The sequence below is a fragment of the Cuculus canorus genome, chromosome 7 (assembly GCF_017976375.1).
Source record: "Cuculus canorus isolate bCucCan1 chromosome 7, bCucCan1.pri, whole genome shotgun sequence".
Classification (NCBI taxonomy): domain Eukaryota; kingdom Metazoa; phylum Chordata; class Aves; order Cuculiformes; family Cuculidae; genus Cuculus; species Cuculus canorus.
In genome coordinates, this window is record NC_071407.1 from 17,125,265 (window position 1) to 17,142,530 (window position 17,266).

The window sequence follows — 17,266 nt, forward strand, 5'->3', positions numbered from 1 at the left end:
TGACTTATGATACCAATTAATATAGCCCTCATCTGCCACAGGAAAGGCAAAACCTCAGACTTTCATTCAGGACAGAAAAAAACCACACAAAAAATCCCACAAGATTTGCCCTCACTGGGCTAGCTAACCAGCTCCACAGAGGTCCCCGCAGCTTTCATTTAGCCTATAACAATGGAATCTGACTCTGTTTCACCACTTCTGAGCATACAAGAGCACATAGGGTGAAGAAATGGTATAAGTTAAGCAATCATAACAGGTTTCCAAGCATTCTGTTGATCACTTCCTTGTCCTAAACTCACGTGGAGTATGTACCGTACACAGCATCCACCTATTACAGTAATGCCAGAATAACTCTATCAAGATTATGATTCCTCCCTTCCTCAGATTTCACGTTGTGATGGTTGCTATGAGTGTAGCGATCCAACAGCAAATACAGCTTTTGTACTTCATGGGAGGGAAAATAATTTTTTTTTTTCTTTTTTGATAATGGAACCATTAGACCCATGAGTAATCAGACTGGTTTTGTTCCTGCAAGAACCTCCCATTCAATTGATTAAACCCTGTGGAAACGGCCATGACTCTTCACACCTCTGATGTTCCCAGGCATGGTATTTTGTTCACAGGTCAGTGAGAAGCTCACTAACAGTATACTAAAAACAGCATTTTGCTTCCATTCTCTTGAGCAAACAATAGGTTTATGCCAAACAAGTAAGGTTCCCATTCACACCTAAGGACTAAAACTAAAAGTGATCTTTTCTAAAGAAAAGTCAGGGTCCATCCAGATACTTCCACACATGATCTTATTTTCAAACTTTCTGTTCCTTTATGGCATTCCTTTCTTCTCTGACTGAAAATACCTTAATTTCTTGAATAATGCTGCTTTGGATGGTTTTCTCCCTACTTTTCTCCCTCTTTTCTGTTTCAAATGTACTTACATTACCCTGAATTGATAGGAGCAGTTTCTGATTTCGTTTTCCACTAAATGCCAAAGGAGCTAATGACTTCATTTATAACCTGATGTGCTTTGATCTGTGCTACCATTTCCAGCTGCCTACAAACCATCTTCTTAATGTCATCCAAGTTTTCACACTGGCACAACCAGACTTCTAATGACGGCTCTTTCCCAAATCCCAGCCTCCAATCAGAGCTAACCACATCACTGCTCTTGCCAGCTGCCCAGAAATTTGGGGCTAGTTTGTCAGCTTGTATAAATCCCCAGCACTGTGAGGCTGTAGCAACTGGAAGGTATTTGATACATTTCGAGATCCACTAGGCATTTTACAGAATGAGTCCATAGCAGAGCCAACATAAATTGATACGTCAAATTTTGATCATAAATATAAATAATCATCTTCTGTAGTTCCATTAAATTCTGAAACTTTTGCAATATGGCCACAGTTTTTTGTCTCAGCAGATGATGTAGAATAAAATAAGTGGTTTGAGTTACTTGCCAGTCACTTGCATTGCTGGCTGCCAAAAAAATAATCTTTGCAAGTTCTCTTATTGCCTTCATTTTAGTTCATAGTTCTCAGCAGCCACCCACTTAACAACAAATCTCCCCACATTTCATAAAGTCAAAGAAATCAGCAGGAATTAGTAACAGCACCTCATCCATCTGTTTGATAAGACAGCACAGGTAGTTAAAACCACTTATAGCTCAGGAGAAAACATGCTAATTAAAATCAATGTAAATTCTACACTGGCAAAGATGTGGGAAGCAGTCCAGGAAAGATCTCATTCTTGTCAGTCCTTATTAGGAGATCGACCCTTAGAAGGACCAGGTTCTGGAATCCCCACTAATGCCATTGCGTAAGTGGTTGATGGCAAGGTCACAGCCAGGGTACGGCAGAAGCACCGCCCGGTCACCCAGTCCCATAGGCACAGGTGTTTGGAACAGCTCTCACCTAATCAAAAGGTGCAGCTCCACACGGCCAAGCCTGTAACTGCATCCTTAACCACCTACACTGTCATGGAGTCAAATGAATTCATCCAGAGACGTCTAAAGTTATACGACTGTTTACGTACTTTATAAAAATATTTTATCTTCTTTTATGAGACATTATGTGATCGTCTGTAATGTTTTATGTGCTTCACTCCCAGTCCATTTCTGAATTGTCTAGAACGAAGAGTGTAAGCACTTGACGGTCTGCTGCCATTTACAATTTAAGCAACTGCTTTCAGGAACTAAAGTCCAGGTGGTATTTTCTAGGTATGTCCTAATTTACCAGGCTTCTTCAGCAAGAACTCATACCGCAGGCGGGCAAGACTCTGGATCAATTTAGTAAATGGATCCCAAAAACCTGGACTGTGACACTTCTCCATATTGGACCATGGTTAGCACAAGCAGTGCACAGCACTGCTGATTCCAAAGGCTGCTGTCAAGACACAAGGCAACAGGTTAAACTCCTCTTCTTTTACCTTAGCATAGGTGCTGGTTATCCTGGGCTCCTGAGAAGAGCTCTTGAGGTGGTCTGACAGCCACCCCTGAGTTTTAAGCCACACAAGTCCTGCCAGCCGAGGGGAGCAGCCTGGGCATCCCCGGGCCCTTTCTGCACAGCAGGGCAGACCAGGCCGCCCTGGAGGAGGTGCCAGGCCTGGGAACCTCAGCATGGAGGTGCCAGCTGGCCCACGCCCTGGCGGGAGGCGTCACAAGCCAAGCTCACCGCTGGCCCATCACCGCAGCGGCCTCGCCTTTGTGTGAGCTGCGCCGTGTTTACCTTCCCACTTCCTTGTTTCAGTCCAGCACAAGGGCCATAAACCGCCCAGCTGGCACGGCAGAGCCCTCAGTGGCACAGACAGGAGGGAGAGGAGGGACGGGGATGGCAGCCAGCCCCCAGCGCCGTGCCGGGAGGGCAGCCCGGGTGCCGCCGTGGTGGCTGGCAGTGCAGCCCACGCCCTAGGGCTGCTGCGGCGGCTCTCCCATGCCCGCCAGCCGCCCTCATGCCAGGGCGCGGGGGCACGGTGGGGGTCAACAGGACATATTTCCCCTTCTTCTCAGACTTCAGGGGCCGCAACGCGACAGCAGCGCGTGCCGTTGAGTCTGTTGCCTTGGCCACTGTCTTCGTGCTGGCCTTGGCAGGAAACCTCTGGGGCATCCGCCTGCTGGTGTGGCGGCGGCACAGGCTGCGCTCCGCCAACTGCCTCATCCTCAACCTCTTCTGTGCCGACCTGCTCTTCATTGCTGCCATCCCCTTCGTTGCTGTTGTGCGCTGGACCGAGTCCTGGGTGCTGGGCGACGCCGTGTGCCATCTGCTCTTCTATGCCATGAGCCTCAGCGGCACCGTCATCATCCTCTCGCTGTCAGCCGTCAGCCTGGAGCGTGTGCTGAGCATCGCCCGGCTGCGCCGTGATGTCCTCCGCCGCCGCAGGATGCTGGCCTTCACCCTCCTCCTCCTCTGGGTCTTCGCTGCCCTCGCCACCCTTCCACTCTGCTGCTTCTTCACTGTGGTGCAGCTGCAAGGTGCCGACAGCCAGGTGAGGTGCCAGACCCCCGAAACACCCTCCCACTAAACACACTGGGATTGTTGTGGCGTTCCCCACTGCAGGTTGGAAAAATCCCCTTTTTCAGCTGTCTTCCCCCTTACGGAGCCACTGGGCTGTGACCTCTGTGCAAAATCCCATGCCAAGGTTATGAAATGTGTGCAGGACACCCAGCATGGCCACCAGTTAAGCCTTAGGTCTGTAAGTTTTGGGCCTAAAGCTGTGATATGAAATTGACAGCAATGTTTAGGTTGTGGCCAACACAATGTAGATGAAGTGCTTAGGCATATGGTTGGACTCGGTGATCTAGGAAGTCTTTTTCAACCTAGTGATTCTGTAATTCTATGATTCTATGACATGATTCAGTAGTGGACAGGTATGGTTGGGCTTGACGATCTGAAAGCTCTTTTCCAATCTAGGGATTCTGTGATTCTATGATCTATTTTCAATTGTTTGGGTTTTTAAAACCATGAATTAAAAAAATATATTAATTTGCAGCTCTGTTTCAACAGAAATGGTTCACAGGTTCGGTTTAATCTGCAGCTGTTTTCTCTGTAGACAAAGAGGGAGATAAGAACAACTTTGTAGTAAAATAACCGTACAATATTAATTTTCTTCTTTGTTCTTTGTAAACAGGAGATTGAGATTTGCACCTTGGTTTGGCCCAGCATTGCAGGTGAAACAGTTTGGGATGTGACCTTTGCCATCGTTTTCTTTCTAGTACCAGGATTAGTCATTGTCATAAGCTATTCCAAAATCTTACAGGTATATTTTCCCTTTAAATTTTGTTGTAGAACAAAGGCGAGTAAAGAGTAACTCATTGGGCACCAACATATTGTCACTGAATATAAATGCACTTGAAGGGGACAGACATCATTTGCTCAGTAAACACTAAGTATGTGAGATAAAATGAAGCCCTGCAACCTGTAAGTAACAGCCTGTACACTTCAACTAAGAACATGCTTGAGCAGCACATTGCCAGAAGCCCAACATGAAGTTCGCCTTTATTTATATAAAGTATTAAATACACTTCTCCTTTGATGTGCTGTTCATATTTAAAGACTGTCAATCTCCTAAATGCTAAAAGAGTCAAGCATTTGAAATAACTAAAAATTAGATTTTGGTTTCTTGAGCCTAAACTCCAGAGTCACAAGGGATTTGTAAGAAAGCAACCAGAGGCAGGACTATAAAAAATGCATCACCTTTTAGATCTACTGATTTTCTGCATGCATTTTTAGTCCACAGATCTCATTAATATACACTTATTCCTCCCAAATTTTAAACTCTGCAAACAAAAACTGTAAATTAAACGCTCTGCTTTCACTTTCTTTCTGAGTGGATGTTGTTTAACTGCTGAAATGTAGGCACCATAAAGTTTGAATCTATATACTAGCAAACATGGTATTAATTACCTAAATTCCTTTTAAAAATCTGACTGCATACCCCTTCCTCTTCCACAAAAAGAGTGAGAAAGAGCTAGAAGTCTTCAAGCTAGGTGCTACAGTGCCTAGTTTTTAGCAACTGCCTCCAAAAGATCCTTGGTTCCTGTAAAAGGTAATCAAACTTCCCATACTTTATATAAGCAAAATTACAGGTTTTGGAAAGGAACCTCAAAATACACACATTATTGAGCAGGGAATTAACTGATTAAATGCTCAGCACCACGGGGCTGTGTTTATTTACTTACTGTGTTACCACAGCTGCATGTAGATGTTTCCATGAACTAAGGACCTAGAATCTGGGCTCTACATATACTGGCCTATTGAGCAGGCTTAAACTCATAAACAAAATCATCAGCTCTTAGTTTCTGTACACCCTATAAGCTCGTTATAACCTTGAAGTAAATGCATTAGGTAAATGTCTTCTAGTGAAGGAAAGCACTTGCAGTTTGCAACCTGATTTTTGCTGCAGACCAAGAACATGGCGTAACTCAATGGGAGTCTGAGCCCTTTGAAAGACCTGCAAAAAACTGCAGACCAAGGAATGCCACAGAGACCAGGACATTACAACGGGAAAATCTAGAGAACACAATGGCACGTAGGGAGGTGGGAGCCCCCCAAAGTATTTGGATTACTGGATTACAAGACTGCCCCTGTGCTGCCATGCTCATGTTTCTTTTCCAACTTGATAACACAGATGCTAAGATGTGTTACCATTTCTCCTGAACTGAAAAAGGAACGAGGTCCATAGCAGGACTTCATCTGTTATAACTGAATCTTCTCTCTCACCCTGTTCTCCAGGAAGCAACCAGAACTCAGCTGGAGAATATCTTAAACTCTGAGTCATTACCAACAGCAGGATCACTCACTTTGTGAGATTACTCCATTATGCCAGTGCACACAGACTATGATGCTCAGCATTACTGGAAGCAGTTCAAAGTATTCAAATAGCACAGCATCTATCATGATGATGATTCGCTACAGATACAAGACATTAAATTTGTTAACAAATATACTCTACAATAATGTACACCTTAAAATTTAATCTGAAACTTGAGTTATTATTTTTACATAACACTTCCTAGAACCCCAGCAAAAATGCCAGATTAGAAGCCATGATTTGTAGTTATTTGGTTTTGCACTGTTCCCCTTCTCAGGCGAGCCTTAGACAAAGGGCTAGAACTAGTCAAGACGTTTGTGTTCTGGAACTTGCATGTACATGACTTCTAAGTTCCTGGTTCTCAGAGTTGGTCCAGATGCTCCCTATAGGTACCTAGGTACCTCATACTAAGCAGACCAAAAAGAGATTCAACACATATCACTGCCACTCCATTTCAGTTGATCATTTCCTTGATATGCAGTTGCATTTTATTTTCTGCAGTCCTGGTGGTTCTTGCATCCTTAGTTCTAGGCTATGTGGCTCCTGCAGGAAAGATGGAGATACTTGTATGGCACAGATAGAAAGGTGTCCAATAAGGACATTCTGTAGCCATTTTGAACAGTGGAGGTGGAGGAAGATACAGAACTTGGTTTTCCCACTTTCATATTACAAGTGGTTTAGTCCTTTGTATTTTATGAAATCTTCATTCTTACTAAGGCAAGTTAGGTGCTTTCTAAGTACAGGTCTTGGATTGGATTGTTTGGAGGAACTAGTTAGCCTAGTTTCTGGCTTCCAAATGGGTCCAGCAGAAGATCATCAGGTTGGAATATTTTTATGTGTTTAAAACATCAGAATTCTTTGCCCTTTTTAGACCAGGGAAGCAGGAGACTGTCCCCTTCTCAGACTTAGCAGCTTCTGAGAAGCCCATTTTTGGATCACAGGTTTTGATTTATACACCTACCTTCTGCTGAAATATTTAGTAAATGTCTAGGTTCTTAATGAGTATTCTAGACCATCTATCTCTGTGACAGATCCAGAAACTGCAGAAAGAATGACAAATTACTCTCTCTCTCTCTCTATATATATATAACCACTTTCATCCTTACCTGAACAAGGAGGCTATTAAGTGGTACTACTATTATTGTAAGCCTTCCTTTAGTCATTGCTAAAGGGAAATGTCACACATAGAAGCAGCAGAACAAGTCTTATGCCTTTTGATTTTCCTATATAGACACTAAACTAATCCTGGCTTTTGAAAATACCCCTTCTTTCACCGTACAGGGGCCAAAATGGCATCTCAATTATTTAGACTAAATGTTTGCTAAATAATTCAATATTCTTCTGTTTCCATCAGATGTGGGAATGTAACAGACTTATTGTGCTATGCCAACTTAAGTGAAGACAGTGTTGTAGAGCATGAGATTTAGTTTACTGCAAGCCGTTGGGATTCAACATTTTACCTAACGACAGATGATTCACAACTGTGAATGCTAGATTCCCAAACTACCCACAGTCAGTTTCCTTTACATCAGACAGTATTTTCACAAGACACAGATTTTCATAGTGACAAAAGGACCCTTAAGATTTCAAGTTAGTTCATAGAAAGCAATACTGATGACTGACTGAAAAACTTAGTTTTCACAAAACAATATAAAATCCCATTCAAATTTAAAACTTATCACAATTTAGTTAATGTAATAAATTTATGCTACTTCCAATACCTACTTTATAACATCAGTATGACTGTAAGAGAACTGGATTGCTTGCTTTCTTGTGCATCAACAGGATTGTTAACTATGTTCCAGTTTGCATTTGTGAAAAAAAAATCAATGAGTTTATTTAGACAGAACAAATGAGGTCATAAGTTGAAGTTAATGGGATTTCATGAGTAATTAAGGCTCTGTTTTATTCTGAGAAGTATTTATGGCTGGTAGAGAGCCATGAGGAGAACAACCAGCTTGACTAATATTGAGATGAGTTCACAGCTAGAAGGGGAAAAAAGCTATTAAAGTGAAAATGTTTGAAATGGAACCATTGACAAATGTAAAAATGAAATTGTGCACAGCCTTCTTTATAGTGAGTTTTCAAAACAGAAACATTGTGTGCCAAGATTTACTTTTGCTTTTGTAAAAATGCGTTAATAATCCTTCTAGGTTTCAGTGAAAGTTATTTTCTTCTCTTTTACTGCAGATTACAAAAGCATCAAGAAGGAGTTTAAATGCTGGCTTAGCCTACTCAGGAAACAATCAGATCCGTGTTTCACAGCAAGACTACAAACTATTCCGATCCCTCTTTGTGTTGATGATCTCTTTCTTCATCATGTGGAGCCCAATTATAATAATTATCCTTCTAATTTTATTCCAGAACAGCAAACACGATTTAAATATTCTGCCAACAGTTTTCTTCTGGATAGTGTTATTCACTTTTACCAACTCTGCCATCAATCCGATTTTGTATAATGTTGCCCATTTCAGACGTAAATGTCAGGAAATTCTTCTCTGTTGTACAGGTAACCCTGTAAGGCATCAGGCTGGTACAGAAACCACTGCAAGAAGAACTAACCACGAACAACCAAAATTGTTTTTCATTACCAGATAATTGTTTAAAGTTTGAGCTGTGCCACATTTTGCGTGTTAGTCTGCACTATCTCAGGTTGAATAGGTCACTATGTTATAGTGTTATATGCCAGGGAAGGGGCCGGGGGGGGGGGGGGGGAGGAGAGGAAGCTAAATCTTTGTTTTTAATTCCTGCAAATGAAATTCTTTTGTCTTCGCTGCTTTTCCTCAGTAAGAATTGGAGAATTTAATCCAATGGATTTAATTCTCCACTTATACTGAAATAAATAAGAATATGGCAGTGAACTTGATGAATGTAAAATAGTTGAAATCAGTACTTAGCAGATAAATTAATTTCTACGAAGGTACATTTTCAGTTAGCATAAATGTCACTAACTTTAATGAAGTTATAGAGATACTATATTGAGAGGGTACCTGATCCATTTTTACTTTATTTTCTACTGCGTAAGAGAGACCAAATTTCTAGTGAAAATGTACATCCTCAGAAATTATCTGCTCTTTTTAAAATCCTTTCTAAAAAGGAACTTGATTGTACACGTAGATAACTGACTGCTTGAAGACAGGTTTGGGCAGCCTAACCAACTTTGAGTAGGAAACAAGATGAAAAACTTATATTTTTACCAAGTGAATGACCAATTTGGTTCCATCTCAAATAAAAAAAATATGCATATACTGCCTGTTACTTTATAAATAAAGAATGAATAAATAAAGAAATGTTTATTTGTCATGTGTAAAATAGTTCTTCAAAAAAGATGTGTTTTAATGTTTTCAGCAGTCATATTATAATCACTGATATATAGAGTCACTAAGATTCCTTTCTCCTTTCTAAAATGCTATTTGGAATGATTTCCATATTTCCTAGAAAAAAGATGGTATTGTATTTGAAAAGAAAGTAAAAGTTTTAGAAAGCAAATACATCTATTTCATTTTTTTTAATTAAAACTCTGTTAGTCCAAAATTGAAAACATGGAAAAATGATTAAATTCTTAATTATTGCCATCTGTCACCAGTTCAACACAGTGCATTAAGATAATGGTTTAGTAATAAAATAAATGTCTACATATGTACAGATATGCATACAAGCAATTTGCATCCCCTGTAATCCAAGTTTATTAATATGTTTCATTGGTTTATTAACAAGGTGAGCTACACAGCTCAGATAAATATATTCAAAATCTAAATGAAGCCACTGAAATGGTTTTCAAGAGAACACCTGATTAATGTCTTGACTTTACACGCCTGGTGCTGTTACATGGTTTCTTTCCATAGTTTTGGATCTCCTTAAGAGCAAAATCCTGAAACACACAAAAACCAAAATTTCCTTTTTCAACCACACTGGACAAAATTAAAATATACAGACTCAACAAATTTACAATGCATTCATATCTAATTTCCTTAAAATGCTCTATTGAGACCATCAGTCAGTTACTTCTAATGATAATGCAAATACCTTGCTCTGCAGTCTATATTTCCAAGACTTTTCAACTAGGAACAAGAATTCATCCAATGTGTTACACCTGTCCTAAGCATTATAATACTTCAGCAGACAAGGTACTGTATAGATCAGTGATAAAAGAGTTATTTATTTATTTTAACAAGCTTCAATTTTTTTGCCTTTTAAAAATTATTAATTTAACAATGACTCTCAACAAAATAGGAATCTCCTGACCTCCAAAACCTCTAATGGCAATAGCAAATTCGCTGAAGGCATATAGCCTGATTTATTTCACAATTTTTGCTTCTAGCAAATGCTAACAGCAGATTCAACTTTAAACTCTACTAGCATGACATGATATTGTATTTAAAAGTAGTCCCACACTCACATTGCATAACTTAGAGCAACCTGAGCTATTACTCTGAGAGACTGAGTGTATCATGGCCTGGCCCATATTTGGAAAGGAGCTACCATCAGAAACGCAAGGTAAATTGCAACAAAAAACTTGTCATTTCCTGGGCTTCTTTTTTTTGCATTAAGGAGCTAGCAAACAAAGAACACAAATTCTAGATTTTTTTTGTTTCCATGAAGGTAAGTTTTGCACACCTCTTAGGGTTTTCTTGGGAAACCTGACAACAGCATTAATTTTAAAATCTAATGAAAAATGTTTTGGAAAAAAAAATATCTTCAAGACACAGGCAGAGCATGCACATTAGAAACAGATATAAGTCTATTCTTGCAGCATCTATTAACGCCAGTGAGAATTTCACCACAAAAACAACAGAATGCAGGTCAGTACAGAGGTTGGGGTTTTTTTCTGCTACTAATTCAGTAGCTCTTAATAGCAGGATTAAAACTAAAGTAGCAAGGCTTCCAATCCACACATAAGGAATTTAGTGAATTTTGTAAGAGTTTCTGACATAAAGCTTTCAACAAATGTGGTTTATTTCAGTTTAGTTCTCTCTCATTCCCAAATGTACTAGCTTTTTTTGAACTTTGGCTTAATGATACTGGAGAATTCAGAATCAACTAACACTGTGGTAATTACAGGTCCTGATCACAGCAAGGGGAAAATGCAAATTGATGGCTTTAAGTTTTGTTTATACTTTGGTGCTGGGCTCATAAACCCTGGCGTAATCCTCAATAAAAAGCAGACAGTATTAAGGACCTGGGCTACTACATTTCATTTACAAACACTATGGAACTCGTAAAGTCTTATCAGACACTGCACTCAACACCTAACACCTGAATATAAACCAGGATAGCACACAAACAATACAGCACTCAGTGCAACTTGGTAGATTTGATATTTCTATAGCAAACTAGAGGCAGCATGATCAACTTCTAAATTAAGGTTAGGAAGTTGGAGAATATTTAAGACTGAACTTTCAAAAGGCATTCTTAGCTTTTATTTTTAATTTTCACTATTTGTTCTATATTCTGTGAAACCCACAGCTTTCTATTATATAGAGGTTATGAGATATTTGAAAAAGTTATATCGCAAATTATGAAGTAATTAATATATTCAGTTTTTCTTTTTGGTTTATACTTTCTTGCAAAGACTGATAATACATTCATTGCTTTGGAAGCCTCGTATAGTGTATAAACAGAAATACAGATTCCACCATTTTGAAGCAGACCAGTATTTGGACTAGCCCAATATCCTGCTTTGAGACTGGGATAGTACTTTCTCTGGGTTTGACAGATATATAAAGAACCATAACGCACATCTCTCAAAATTACAGCACAACAGCTGTATATCTAGACTTCAGCTTAGATTTAGTACAAAAACATCCCTAATCATCTGGTTTTCTTTTCTCATCTTCATAAGTTTTTATCCTTGCTGTACTTCATTCGAAGAGCAGCGAATGCAGCACTCAAAACAAAGTATCATTGATTTATATATGACGTTTCTTTTACATACTATCCTTTATGAAGTTGTATACATAATTCACAAAAGCCAATTTAATTCACATTTATGATGTCCCTTTGTCTTGACTGCCTTAAATCTCAAATGTGTTTTATGTTTACTACAAATTTTCATCCAAGACAAAATTTTTATTTTCATTGCTGTCAGACACTTTTCCCAGTCACTAATCAATACTCTAAACACCACCCACCTTAGCAGATCTTTCAGGCACTCAGTTATCAGCACACCTACTTTACAACATGGCAATATATCACTCTCTGTTTGAAGATCAGATGAACAGGTAATAGACCCCCAAGAGCTGACTGTGCTCATCTGTCCTGACTTTCTTTATCATACACAATAGTTCCTTCAGTCAAACCCAGTTTATTCTAACATGTCATTTAGAAAAGCCTTTAATCTGGATTTACAGATTTCAATGATGAAGAGCATACAATAGCTCTTGGTAAACTGTTCCAAAGGTTAATGACCTTTGGAGTTAAACAAATGACTATTTATTTCTGCTCTGAATGTGTCCAGTTTAAAGTTCCATCAATTTTAATTTATTATTCCTATGTTTGCAAGTCCTTCATTATACAATTCCCATTGCTTGTGTGGGCATGCAAGGACTTTGCTCACGTCAGCCTTTAACCTCGTTTTGATGAGAAAAGATAAAGGTCTTTGAAGCACTAGCTAGAGGACACATTGTACAAACTTTCCATCATTTTCGCTGCTCTTCTTCGAAACTTCAAATTCACCCTCAGTACCCTTTCCAGTTACGATTACCATCAAATATGACATAGCAAGCATACCTATGCCAAGTACAACGGTCTCATATGAGTCTGTAAATTAATCTTTTGCATCCTTGGTTTATACATCCAAGAATCACATTAATGATTTTGGCCACAGCATTACATTGGGAGTTCCCATTTAGCTGATCCAGCAGTCAAGTCTTCTGCAGATATCATGTCTCCCAGAATGCGAGGGAGACGAGGGGCAGGGACAGCTACACTACTATTTTATTTGTCCTAAATATTCTGATCTGTCTTCAGATTGACTAAAGCAGTGTAAATTACCGTTTGGCCTTTTCTAACATACTTCAGCACAAGTGAGTTAATCTGTATCCTTTCCTGTGTTGCAAACTCAGCCTGACTATATGACTCAAGATAAGGTTATACTTCCAGTATGAAGGATAAGTCCCTTCTCCACAACCCTTTGTGAAACGGTTGGCATGAGGACCTGCAAGAAAGGGCTTGCTATAAGGGTATCCTTTCCAAAACTTCTGGTCCTTATTAAAAGACTTTTACGAACCATTTTTCAAAGAAGTTTTTGAAAATACATTCCATTCCCTTCACAAACTATTTTGTTTAGAAAGGCAAAGAGTTCTGATTGAGACACAATTTCTCTTTACAGCAACTATGAAGTTTATCCTTACTATGTTTACTTATACTACACTGATTTAATTGTTTTACAACTTCCTTTAATTATTGTCTCAGCTGATGTGATATGCCACATAGAAAGCTACACACCTTAGCTCTCCTTCCAATAAAAGTAGAAGCTGGAAATTACTAAAATTGGAAGTTTTCAAAAGACAATACTACAGTCACTAAGAAGAATTCATGCATTTGACATTTAAGGAGCAAAAGACTCCCAGTGCTTTAGTCATTAAACCCTAAAATAAAATTCTTCAGAAAAAAATGTTCTTACCATTATGAACAATAACTCTGTATTTTCTGTCCAAACAGAGGTCTATCTGCCTTTGTCTGACAATTTTCTGTGCCTCTGGAGGCAATCCCTTGGGGTCCCGGGAGAACACAAAGGAATAGCTATCAGCACAAGTGCCATCCTCATTTAGTTGTCGGCAGGAGTAATGCAGAGCGTATGTATCATAATCTGTGTCCACTACCCAGTGATCATCGTCTGGAAGAAACCATAGCAAGAAGCAAAAGTGTCAGAGACACAGGTAGAATCTAGTAAATCTAAAGAGATTGCGGCCATAACTCTGTAAAGAAAATAATATGACGAAGGTTGGTATAAACGATAACAGATCTTAGTTTATTCCTAATGCCATGATTTGACAGGAGAATAGGGTTTTTTTCCAAAATAGGCATATTTATCAAGGACAGTGATGGAGAGAAGCTTCCACTGCTTCTCCTCTGACATGGGCACTGAAGAAGAGCAATATGAAGAAATGCTAATAAATGCCTTGTAAATCCATGCCTGAACATAGTTATAAAACGTAACAACAAACACAAAAATCTGAATCTCTACTTGGCCAAATAAACTAATTTTGCATAGAGTGTGACAGATTACGGGAAAATGTGAACGTATATATGTACTGGATCCCATCTGTTTATTAAAACAGATAAACATTTGCAGAGACAAGACCAAATGAAATAAACATCTTTTCCCTGCTCAACCAAGTTTGACGTTAGGCTTTTCAGAGAGAACAGAAGCATCTGATAACAGAGTTCTCAACTAAAAAAAGATTTAAAATGCTTCACTTGCCTTTCATTTCTTTCTGACGGTGTGACCTTTGATTACATTGTTGGGTAACAAGCAAAAGAAATACAAATATATACAAAACCCTGATCTGCACTTGTTTAAAGAAAGCCAACCAGCTGTTCCATACAGGAAATAGTGATTAACATGTTCACATTAAGGCTTTCCCATGTGATAGCTATTATGTGTTTTATGTGTGTTTAAGAAACGCAACACTACTTTTTCCTTCCCCAGCATGGGCATACAACATAACTAGGTTCTCAAGCAGTTCTACATCTTCCATGGCTAAGTACTCACTTCCTTTCTGCAGAAAAGATGCAACACCCCAGTACTTCATCTTGAACTTGGCAGGATCCTCTGTGTCAGTGAAAGAGCCAATCATGTCAGCACAGACATCCCAGTTACTGTAGCCAGAGAGAAAGAGAACTTCACATCCAAACCTAACAGCACAGACTTAATGTGACTAGCATGGGGACAGCAGGTAGGATTAGAGCACCGGTAAGCAAAGCAGAAGCATAATGAAACACAAGAGCAAGACTGCAAACAACTTACTTGAAGAGTCTAACTCTGCCCTTTGCGGTAGCACTCATTTGTCCGTTTTCATCTACAGTGAACTGGGCTACCACGTTGTCCTGCAGAAACAGCCCCTCAGGATCTTTTTTTGCCATGGCATACCAGGTGCCACTGTACTGCAAAGAAATAAGAAAGGCTGCTGTTAGACCTAGAAGTATGAAAAACTTTACAAACACAAATTAGAAACTAGGGAAGGTGACAGAGGGGGGGACATGCAGATCTTTGACACCATGCCTCAAAGCTGTACCTAAGAAACAAATCTATCTGTTCCAATAGCATAAACCCACACATCTGTCCTGGTGCAGCCAGGGTTTGTGAAAGAATTGACATTTTCTGGTATCTTATTTGTATTTGCAGTTCTCTGATATTTAGAATACAAAATTTAGTGAGAAGAGGATAACAACTGGCAGATCTTGACAGATCTATGTATAAATGTTTTTTTCCTTGCAGTCACGTCTGAAAAAAACCCACTAGAATATTAATTTTTCATAGAAACAAGCAAGTCTCTACACTCCTATGCTGTTTAAACCATACTTCTACCATTCTGTCGAGACCAGTCTGCTAAACGTCACTTTCTGCAGTATTCCTTTATCAGAAGGATCCAGCATCTGCAGAGGTGTGGGCAACATCACACACTTCTGTTGTGTCTCAGTATTGCATTCTGTGACTTTGAAAGTGTGAACGCCAGGTCTCGTGGCTGGGAGGAGTTAGGCAAGACATCCAGGTGAGAAGGAAGATTTACCCTGGTCTTGTCGAAGTTCTCCTTGACTTTGAAGCTGCTTACTCGGCAGTCCCGCTCTGCCCTGCTGCTGCCCAGCAAGGCGAGTGCCAGCAGCAGCAGCCAGGACAAAGCTTTCTCCGTGTGGGCCATCCCGTTCCTGCAGCAACAGCAAACAGAGAATAGCATCAGAAACAGGCTCTGCCACACGAGCAGGGCAGGGAGAAAGGCTGCCCTGACAGGTACCCAGGGAATGGTGCAGCTTTGGCTGATGGATGCACAGGAGAGCACCCGGTTGCCCCCGCCCACCACGGCAGGGTCCCTTACAGACAGTGCCGGTCCCTGGAGCCTCTCAAGAGCCCAAGCGTTGATGGCAGCAGCAGGGCATCCAGACAGGGAATGCTTTATGTAGTTCTGGGGCTTTCGCAACCTCCTGAGGTACAAAGCCAGCACTGGAGGGGGAGCCGGGAGGCGGGTTGGTGCACGCTGCAGGCTGGGGCCCCTTCACAACAGCCTCTTGCGTAACACCCATGGGCTTAGGTGGTCTTTGACCCCGACCAAGCAGGCGCCAAGTGGGCACCTGCGAATGCCTTTCTTTGGTGTTCCTAATCGAAAAGCAGAGCTCACATCTGGGGGAAGGGGTGTGCACATGTGGGGAGAACAAAGGGAAAGAGAGGCACTTCATCTTTGGGTGGAGGAGAGTGAGCTGCCTTCTGCCTCCCCTGTGATTTTACACACTGTAGTCCAAAGTCCTTCTTACCCAATGTGCTCAACCCGATTACAAGGTGCAGACTTGTTTCCTTCACCTCCTCTCCAAATTCCTTTCCTGTCTTCCCCTGATAAACTATGGCAAACATCATATTTCAAGTTTCTGCTAATGTTACTGAAAGCCTGGTCATAACAGAACCTTCAGTTTCTTATGACTGGCTTCCTCTTGCTTCCCAAAGGCTGGATCAGATGCTAAAACCATCTCATGATCAGCTCACAGAGACAGGAACCGAGGCTCTGCAAATCTTCAGGCAGGCAAAGGAGTGCTTTTGTGCGGCACTGCAAAGGGAGCAGAACATATATGTGGCCTGCAAATACCCGAGTGCACGTGTGTACCACATCTGGCCCTTTTGACATCAACCTTGAGTCAGAGCTTCCAGAACTTCTATTCTGTTTTTGGCAAACTGCTTTCAGTTACATAAACCATTGTTGTTTTCTCCTGTCAAGGCAAGTTTTGCTGCCTCTCAGTCAATATTTGTTCTATAGTTTCAACATCTTTAGGAAGCATTAGAAAAAAACTGTTAATTATTTTCTAGACATGTGGCCAGAGCAGGCTAGGGATGATTGTTACCAAGATAACTAATTCACCTATTTTTTCAGCTCCAGATTTTGAAAGAATTAAGACAGAAGCCTGTTATTTGAAAGGTTCATAAGTTTAAGAATTGAGCAAAATTATAATTTAAATATGAGTTTACTGATGTAGTATAAAAAAACCCTTGAATAGTAGCTGATGTACAGAATTAAAACAATTTATTCACCGTGGCCTTTCCCAGAAATGTATTTCAGCCTTCTATTCCTTTCATATATTCATAAAAATATGAAACTTTTTACTGTTGCTGCCCTTTACAATCTTTCTCAGACATATAGCAAACAGTGGCACGGTCTGTTATATTTATCTGTCATTCTTTATTTTGTGCTTTATGCTGGAGTATTTTTGTATATGTATATATTTTTTGCATATTTATCTATTTTTCCCTTTATCAAAACTT

General features: G+C 40.1%; 2 protein-coding genes across 2 annotated transcripts; one reads left to right on the forward strand and one right to left on the reverse strand.

Moving 5' to 3' along the window:
• Nucleotides 1-2,940: 2,940 nt before the first annotated feature.
• Nucleotides 2,941-9,651, forward strand: FFAR4 (free fatty acid receptor 4). Its single transcript, XM_009570659.2, has 3 exons — nt 2,941-3,474; nt 4,117-4,245; nt 7,990-9,651. Exons 1-3 carry the CDS (start codon nt 2,941-2,943, stop codon nt 8,395-8,397), a joined length of 1,071 nt encoding a protein of 356 aa, XP_009568954.1. The 3' UTR covers nt 8,398-9,651.
• RBP4 (retinol binding protein 4) lies at nt 9,293-15,985 on the reverse strand. Its single transcript, XM_009570660.2, has 6 exons — nt 15,837-15,985; nt 15,534-15,669; nt 14,771-14,907; nt 14,516-14,622; nt 13,424-13,636; nt 9,293-9,670 (listed from the first exon to the last, which is right to left on the reverse strand). Exons 2-6 carry the CDS (start codon nt 15,660-15,662, stop codon nt 9,657-9,659), a joined length of 600 nt encoding a protein of 199 aa, XP_009568955.1. The 5' UTR covers nt 15,663-15,669; nt 15,837-15,985; the 3' UTR covers nt 9,293-9,656.
• Nucleotides 15,986-17,266: the final 1,281 nt, after the last annotated feature.